The sequence below is a fragment of the Neltuma alba genome, unplaced genomic scaffold (genome assembly GCF_004799145.2).
Source record: "Neltuma alba isolate B1F8T4 unplaced genomic scaffold, ASM479914v2 tig00013258_pilon, whole genome shotgun sequence".
In the NCBI taxonomy this organism is placed as follows: domain Eukaryota; kingdom Viridiplantae; phylum Streptophyta; class Magnoliopsida; order Fabales; family Fabaceae; genus Neltuma; species Neltuma alba.
The window spans coordinates 10,367-19,171 of NW_021637551.1; the positions used below are offsets into that span (position 1 = coordinate 10,367).

General features: G+C 35.8%; 2 protein-coding genes across 2 annotated transcripts; both read left to right on the forward strand.

Moving 5' to 3' along the window:
* Window positions 1-3,440: 3,440 nt before the first annotated feature.
* On the forward strand, window positions 3,441-4,733 carry LOC114735867 (hydrophobic protein LTI6B). The gene is made up of 3 exons (XM_028923639.1): window positions 3,441-3,645; window positions 3,749-3,846; window positions 4,379-4,733. Exons 1-2 carry the CDS (start codon window positions 3,556-3,558, stop codon window positions 3,830-3,832), a joined length of 174 nt encoding a protein of 57 aa, XP_028779472.1. The 5' UTR covers window positions 3,441-3,555; the 3' UTR covers window positions 3,833-3,846; window positions 4,379-4,733.
* Window positions 4,734-8,016: 3,283 nt separating this feature from the next.
* On the forward strand, window positions 8,017-8,484 carry LOC114735860 (agamous-like MADS-box protein AGL80). The gene has a single exon (XM_028923631.1). It carries the CDS (start codon window positions 8,017-8,019, stop codon window positions 8,482-8,484), a length of 468 nt encoding a protein of 155 aa, XP_028779464.1.
* The last annotated feature ends 321 nt before the right edge of the window (window positions 8,485-8,805 follow it).

Genomic DNA, 8,805 nt, shown 5'->3' on the forward strand with positions numbered 1-8,805 from the left:
AATACTAGGTGGGAATAGGCTTCGGAGAAAGTATCAACGCCTTCATCTCTTATTATCCAGTTGGGAAACAAACAATGGGTCATCCGCCCAGTGTCTCTGTTTCTTTCGGACCTTACAGGCCTGTCGGTCAGCTTAACCCCTTCTGCTCTTGCATAATTCAAGATAAGGACGAGGCCTTTCTTTTTGACCTATTGGGCTTTGCCCTCTCTAAGCTGTGGGAAATTGGGACCAATGAAATTAATTTGACCAAAAAGGGCAATATTTAAGTCTTTTTTTTAAGCCATTGGTCTCTTTTGAAAAAAAAAATCTGAGCATTAATTATAATACTTCCGATCTTTAATATAAAAACTATTTAACTAATTTGAATAGATTAAATAAATTATTTAAGTTAGTTATTTGTAATAAATAGATATTGTCTTTTCTAAAATATCTTTTCTAATCAAGTATATTAGTTATAACTACTATTATTATAGGGGTTGTTTTTAAAAAAAGATAAATATGAGAGATAAAGTAGATTAGGGTTTTATCTACAAGACTAAAATAAAACTCAAATGAATTTTTATATTAATAACTGGATGTAATATTTCTTAGCTAACATGAATTTTTTATAATATAGCTCCTCTCGAGTTTTATATTATAACAAGATACATTTGCCATTGAAGTATAAGAGAAACACGTTCTTTTGCATTTTCATGGAATCCAATGAACAAATCGCCTGATCACGAGCTCATGGATAATCCAGGTCATCACTACGTGTTTTGTCATGCATCTCGCTATTGCGAGGGACGCTGAACCTTGATGGTGACAAGAGAGTATATGAAACTTGTGGCAGCACATAGCAAACTGGACATTGGCTCCTTTCTATTTCTAATGTCACGTGCATATAACGCCGAATTGGATTTGCCAGTTTGCATATGGACCCCTAGCTATTCCTGAAGGCTAGCTCCCAACGCTGTGTTCCTAGTAATTCATGAATTTACGAATTACATTTACAATGATTTCGCAAGCATTATATAGTATATTACTTAACTTTGAAAATGAACAGTTCACGCTGGGGAAAAAATCGAATAATTCAAATCACGATTCACGAGTACTCTTATTCTTAGCAGCTCGGAAAGATCCTTCACGAATCCTTTGAGCATACGAACTAGTGGTGCATGGTTTGCAAAAAAGTTGGGGTGTTTAGATGGAAGCCAAACTATAATTTCAAAAGTGATTTAACGGTATATATATATATATGAAGGAGTTTATCTCAATTTATAAAAAAGTGTTTTTAAAAAGCATTTCTCACAGTTCTCAAACACCCCCATAAAACAATAATGCAATGTAGAGTAAAAACCTTAAATCTGGTCCAATTATAATTCCAAAACATTTTAAAAAAATCTAAAATATAATTAGTTAATTATCATCCTAGATGCCTTGGAAGCTGACATTTCTTGGATGCCAATCATTAATTACCATATCTATTTGTTTAGATGAATAACTGTGATGTATTTTTAGTGACATCTTAGAGAGAAATATTTTTCCCATAAAATTTTTAAAATTATCTTATATAAGAAGACAGCAACATTTTGATGAGTTGACTCAAATTTATAGCATTTTGGTGTATCTAAGTAATTTATAATATATTTTCGCATAGATTTATAAAATTTTCTAATTTTACTTTTATTAAAGTTTTTCCCCCTCTCTATATTGACAAATTATTTTTATATTTTCGCCTTTTTTTTTCGTTCTAATGAAAATTAAATAAGAATAAAATTAATAAAAATATATTATGAATAATTTGTATTTAAAGTTAAGATTTTTTTTCCCTATAAGTAACTTATATTTACAAGCAGAGTTCACCCAATTGGCCGCCATGATCTGCGATCGTGTCTTGAATGGGCGGATTTTCCTAAGGCTGTCAATGATTCAATTCAATTATTATTATTATATAAATAGAAATATGTAATGGGAAGAGAAGGAAAAATTGGAAAAGATATTCGCGAAAAAGCTGGTAAACACGTGTGGACGTGGGGATGGCACCGTATTATGGGGAAGGGGCGGCTAAAATTTGCGTCCAGATACAGGGAACGAGTTTCGTCGGTTTTCTTTCTGAGGGGTGTTTGGCATAATCGCAAATATTTACCTTTTGTTTTCATCTAAATACCTCCTTAGCTCCAAAAAGGAGGAAAAAAAAGCACACAGACAAAGGCGGCACATAATGTTTTTTGGGAGGCTCGATGGTGGACCTACGAAAAAGGGTGGTTGGATCTTGGATGGTTTAATTGGATTTGGATTGGGATGTTCGGACCTCGAAACCGTGGCTCCATCGGCGCCGTTGTTTTGTGGTAGCACGGAAACATACCATCCGTAGATCTTTCGACAGCCTGGCGGCCCTCAGGCCACGTCTGATTTACCGACGCGCTCTTTTTTTCTCCCAGCTAATAGAGTAATAATTTAAATTCTTAATATTATTCTCGCACATGAAACTAAAAAAAATTCCTTAAATGATTTTTTTTTTGGCCAAGAAGAATGTCAATGATATCCATATCAAATACTGCGCCGCATTTAATTCCACGCAATATAATGCTGCAAGACGGGGATACATGTCTTCTACTAAAATTGTAAAATTGAGGATGAATATAATTTTTGTTAACTCCGCAAAACGTGTGCTTTGTTTTTTAAGATTTTGTCGTTGTTATGCAGGTAATGCAACGGTTAAAATATGATCGAGTAAAAAAAAAGATATTTATTGAGTGTACAGAGCAGTAGAAAATATCCTGTCTTCCTTGTGCATTTTTCTCAAATTTTTCATTTTGATTTACAACAAAAAATGAGAAGAAAAGGATATGAACATATTTTTTAAAATATTATTCTTAAAACGAATCTGATTCTGGAGAACTGGAAAGTGAATGAAAAGCAATGAGTTGGAAGAAGCTGGCGATGGAGTGGGAGAGCGTGGGAGACAAACATAAAGGAAAGAACGTGGGGAAAGCTGCAGGAGGATGTGGCGGGAAAAAAAGGGAGGGCGAGGGAGTAGGGAGGCGTTCAACGTGACGGATTGGCTTCTTTTGTTTGCTTTTTGACCTAAGAATATGAATTCCCTGACACATTATTTCAATTTTCAACTTGTTATTTTGAAAAAATGCTTAGCATTGTTAGATTAAGAGAACGCGACATGGGCCAGATTCGATGATAGTAATACTGATTCATCACCAGCGTCCAAGAGTCCTCATTTGTTGAGATCCATACTTTACCGAGTTACTAACTGAAATTGTTTTCTTTTCTTTTCTATTTTGATTTTTAAATAAATGTGAATGTGGTAAACACCGGTAACACCAAATAGGAAAATAGGGGGACGCGGAATAAGCGAGGTTAAGGAACCGCGTGTACTAATGGAGAGATGCCACGTGGAGATCCAGTTGGATAAGATGCATGGTTGTGTTATAAATAAGGACCGCGGGTAGCTCAGAAATCAAAATCAAAATCAAAACCACAAGAGAAGACAGAACAGCGAATCGAAGAGATCGGAAGGATTTGAAGAAATAACAAAAGAAGAAAAAGGCGAAGAAAATGGCAGACGAAGGCACGGCAACCTGCGTCGACATCCTTCTGGCCATCATCCTGCCTCCTCTCGGAGTCTTCCTCAAGTTTGGCTGCAAGGTCCCCTCTCTGTCCCCCCCCCCCCCCAAAAAAACAAAACCTAGTTTAGTATTCATGTTCTTCTTCCTCAGATAATTAACCTTATCAGTAAATATAACTGCAGGCTGAGTTCTGGATCTGCTTGGTCCTCACCTTTCTGGGCTACCTCCCCGGAATTATCTATGCCGTCTACGCCATCACTAAGTGATGACCTCTCTTACTGTAAGTTATGCCCCCCCTTCTGACATGTTTGTGTGTATGTGTAGAGCTTCACTGTGCCATTAACTGTGTTACAAGTTCTGGAAAAATTAGGAAAATTATCAAAGCCATGCGTTTCCTTGTGATGCAAAATTTTGTCATAATATTGCTTGCCATGATATTCATGCTACCAGAGTGGTTTCTCGTTCTGTGATTGTCAAGCTTGTCCATGTGCTAGGAGTGGTTGAGTGGGACAAACAAAAATAATTCAGAAGAGTCTCTTAATGCTGGTGGCCCTGGTTTCCTAACAAAATTAATAACAGTGAAAGTGACGTGAACGTTTTCAATTCAGCTTTGAGAATGCGGGGATAAATGGGTCCCATTTCCCCCGATTGGATTCGTTACGATCGTGTTTAAGTGGAGATATGCTTGAGTCCAAAAAAAAAAAAGTGGAGATATGCTTATTACCTGCTTTGTTGCTTTATTTTTTTGTCCACTTCTCTCACAAATACGCAACAACTGCTGACTCGGGTCATGATTATATCTTTGTTGACAGGTGGACGTTGAACAGTGGTTAGGGGCGTTTATGTCTTTTCGCATTGCCCCTTGACGGACAGTCACAGCACTTATTCTTTTTCTTATTTTAATTTCAAATTTTCATGTGTATTATTACTTGTGTCGAATCTGCTTTGTAATCGTACTCTTTGCTGTTTTTGTCCGATGCACGAAGAAGATGGGGTGTGAATCTGGTAGTGTGAAGATGTATGGGGTGTGAATCTTATTAGCGTGTAGGTGTATTTGGTGTCGGACATCTCACAGATTGTTATTATTATTATTATTATTCGTTCCGAGTGAACAATGATAAAAATTCCACCCCATTAATAATTAATTATTCCATTATTATTTCTTCAGAGCATCTTCTTGTCGCAATTCCAGACTTTCTGTGAACTGCGTGTCTCCGAGCCTAAATTCCGCAACAGTTAAGTGCCTTGTACGAGAAGCTATTGTCTTTAATCTAATCATTACTCAGGGGAAGGAATACACACACACTAACATATAATATTGCATATATTCTTCAGTAGTAAGAAACTGACACCGTTAATTCATTTATTATATAAAACTAGATGGTGCTGTCCCGTGCGTTGCACGGGAAGCAATTGCTTTAAATGAGAACCTCACCTAAAATAATGTCTCTTTATACTTTAAAGAAAAAAAACATCAAGGTGTTAACGGTACAACCATTGAAAAAACATAGAACTGCCATCCTTGTACTTGGTTAAGATGTTATTGCACAATCATCCGTTGTGAGACATCAGCAAATGACTTCTGCTTACGTTTTTTAAGGCTTCAACACAGTAGTGGCTCTCGTCCTGGTGTTCCCGGAAAACTCGTACATTTGGGGTTAACTTATCTTATTTGCAAATAAAAAACAATTCACATATTTTGGCTCAAAAAGATATATCAGTTCATGTATCCACGACAGCTTGTCAACAATTTATGCTTTCGTTTGGACAACACAAACATAAAGCACGCGTTAATGCATCCGTGTGTGGACGGGGAAGCTCTTTTGTTATGTGTTTGTGAGATTCAAACGCGTACAGAAGAAGAAGTTCAGTATTTCCCACAGGATAAGGTCAAAATATGATCAAAGTAACGTCAAAATAACAAAGAAAGAAAAGAGAAGTTCCCAATCAATGGTGGCGAGACACGTGGGTACTTTACCTTGCGTATGGGACTGATATTTCCATGTTCTATGGGTAAAGAAACTTGGATTACATGTTCCAGAAAAACCTCAAACACGTTAATAGCCATGTGTCTGGACCTAATCCAAACTATGAACTTAAGCCGACAACCGGCACATGTAGTGGGGTTGCATATGTGGCCAGCGATGTCTCTTTGGATCGAATAAAATAGGGATGTTAAATTAATTAAGAAGGATGGGACATGATTAATACGTTATATTACTATAAAACAAAACTTGATTTGATTGGGGTGACTTGGGCGCACCGTTTATACCCATCTGTTTTGCGGAAGGCGTCAGCGTAATGAACAATCACGCTGTTCTCAATGCATGTGGAAGGGTAATAAATTAAAGGAGACTTAATGTTTAGGGGGAAAAAAAGAAAAGAAAGAAAGGCGACTTAAAAGATGCATTAAAATTGAAAAATAGGTTGATTAGTACAAAAGTTTCTCTGGGCCTCCTGGGCTTTAATCAGATATCAAAATGAGTTTTAGCAAGTTTTGGCACCACAAAAAACCCAGCGCAACCTTTTTTGGTACGGGCTGCGTGTGAAAGATGTTAGACCCATACGAGTGTCAATAGTCCTCGTCCTCTTACTTCCCTGCTATTCACCTCGCCTCTTTTCAAAAAGGAGAAAAAAAGGAAAGGAAAGGAAAGAGAATTCCCGATCATTTATAAGAGTTAATGGTTTATTACTCTTTTCTGATTATTTACCAAACTTAAAAAAGAGTTAAGACTATGATCCACAAATACCTCATTTTTTTTCTTTAAATAAGTAAACATTTCGTTTTCCTTTCTTTATCATCCTTTTTTTTTTTTAACCAGCTCTTTATCTTCCCTTTTTACTTCTTTCTCTCTTTCCTTTTATTACAATTTTTGAGAATGGTCAGAAATATGATATCTTGCGGGTCCAGGTTGAAGAGCATGCAGAATCCATGCTCATCCGGGTACAAGACCCAAGTGCACTAGCCTGAAAACTTACTCATATCAAAATAATTAATGCCCTCCATGATTCTTTCTCTTCGTCTCAGATTATTCGGAGAGTCATAAACAGAGAAAATACTCATTCATGATGCAAAGAAAAGTATTTGTCTGTCACAAAAGACGGAAGAAATTCATTATAGTAACAGTTTTCAAAAGTCGAACCATAATCAATATATATATATATATATATATAGGAATATAAAGCAAGCAAAAGCCTTCGATCCATTAGTAACTCGAAAAACATACAGCGGTTACTCTTAATCCAAAGATTCTATGGCACCAAATTAGACAGCAAAAGCAAAAACAAAAACAAAGCAATTTCGCCATCTCGTTGCTGCCTTCGTCATGGGAGAAGGAGAATGACAAGGTCAGCTCTTCATCGTCCTTGCTGTCATGTTGTCTTCGTGAGAAGACGGTGGGCGGGCAAGAGCAAGTATGTCAAACTCACGGGTTTAACTAAACCCGTGATAATGATGTAAACTCGGATCATAAATTCAAATCGTAAACTTGTAAGTGTTTGCTTTTATTAATAGATTGATATTAAAAATATATAATCAAATAATTAATATATAAAAAATGAGAACAATTTCATTTAAATATATTTTAAATTTAAATAATTAAAATTATATATATCAATTTCATTTAAATCAATACTCTTTTTGAATTGTCAAGGCTGTATTGGCACATTGTCTCTTTTTTTCGTACCTTTGGAACGATATTGAACAATTTTTTTTTTGGATAGCAACTACTTTTTCGTAGCTAAATTTGACTTTTAACCTTTTTTTTTTGGTGATGCCCCTTTTGTTGTTATTCTTGAGGTTGTAATTGGGACGAATTGATGACACTAAATGCAATAACAATGCATTTATGCTGTTAATGAGTGCAATACATACAACGAATATAGTTGACTGATCTAAGAGTAAAACGAGATCTAAAAATAATTACTTTTTTAGGTGCTTTTTACATAAAATATAAATAACCAAATTATGTAGATAAAAAGTTATTAAAATTGATTAAACACGATAAATTTGTAAAAATTAAAACTTAATTTCGAAAAACACCTTTAAGGAAAGATCTATCCTTGAGGATGGATAATTAATTTAATGAGAATAACAGAGAATTAATCGGGATAAAAAAAGACTATAAGTATCTCTTGCAAATAAAAACATCATTCACACAAAATTATGTATCCACGTTGCCAATTTACCCAGCTCAATTCCTTCACGCAAATCATAAAGTACATACATTTGGGAGTTAGAGCCCAGAGTCAACATCATTCAGAAATGGAACCTCATTTAAACCTAACATTGTATCAGGCAAATTTGTGGAAAAATACTGGCCAGGCTTTAAGTATTGCGCATTCAATGTGAATGGGTGAAGTAGAACTATATAGGGCAGAGCCTACCTAAGGTTACAACACAAGAAAAAATCTAGGTTACTCGTACCTATATTCCTAGTCAAAATACGCCATGACCAGGAACAAAGTGCCTCTTGCATATCTCCCGAGCGACGCTGCAAGGAAGACAACATATAAGAAAAGGATGAAGGGTCTTGCGAAAAAGGTGAGTGAATTAACCATTCTTTGTGGGATTGAAGCATGTGCCATTGTTTTTAGCCCCTATGAATCTAATCCAAAAGTTTGGCCAAATTCAAGAGGAGCCCAGCAGGTAATCGCAAGGTTCCAAAATGCACCTGCGCCGGATGAAAAAAGGAATTTGAACCAGGAGAGTTTTGCTAGGCAAAGGATTGCCAAAATTAATGCACAACTTGAGAAGCAGCGTGAAGAGAATTGCAAGAAGGTGACAAAGCTAGCTGTATTCCAGTGTGCTGAAGGGAAGAGTATGGGTGACGAGATGATCGTGGATCTTGATGACATTGATCGCTTGACCCAGGAGAACATAAGCAAGATTAAGAATAAGATGGATGAGCTTATTTGAAACTATTTTGTTTAAATTCTCTTGTTCAAGACTTAATGTTATTTACTAGTTTGAAAGATTCACCGCTTAATAAATATGGACTCTTTTTTTAGGAATTTCATATTCTACTGCAATTGCGGGACTTTATAAGCAAATTATTAGAATTTTAATCTTTTTGCAGCATCAAACGAGAGAGAAAGACAGAGGGGAAAAGGAAGGTTTCCTACATTTCAAACAAATAGTACATCACAAAACTCGGATATTATTGAGCTTGATATGAACAGAAAATCAGAAAGCCGACACACATAAATTGTGTAATTTGCAGTACAAACTATATCTTGT

What these genes read in the sequence shown, in the direction of transcription:
- LOC114735867 (XM_028923639.1), top strand. Translation starts at nt 3,556, where the DNA reads ATGGCAGACGAAGGCACGGCAACCTGCGTCGACATCCTTCTGGCCATC. An exon ending in TCCTCAAGTTTGGCTGCAAG is followed by an intron (nt 3,646 to 3,748) that starts GTCCCCTCTCTG and finishes ATATAACTGCAG; the next exon opens with GCTGAGTTCTGGATCTGCTT.
- LOC114735860 (XM_028923631.1), top strand. Translation starts at nt 8,017, where the DNA reads ATGACCAGGAACAAAGTGCCTCTTGCATATCTCCCGAGCGACGCTGCA.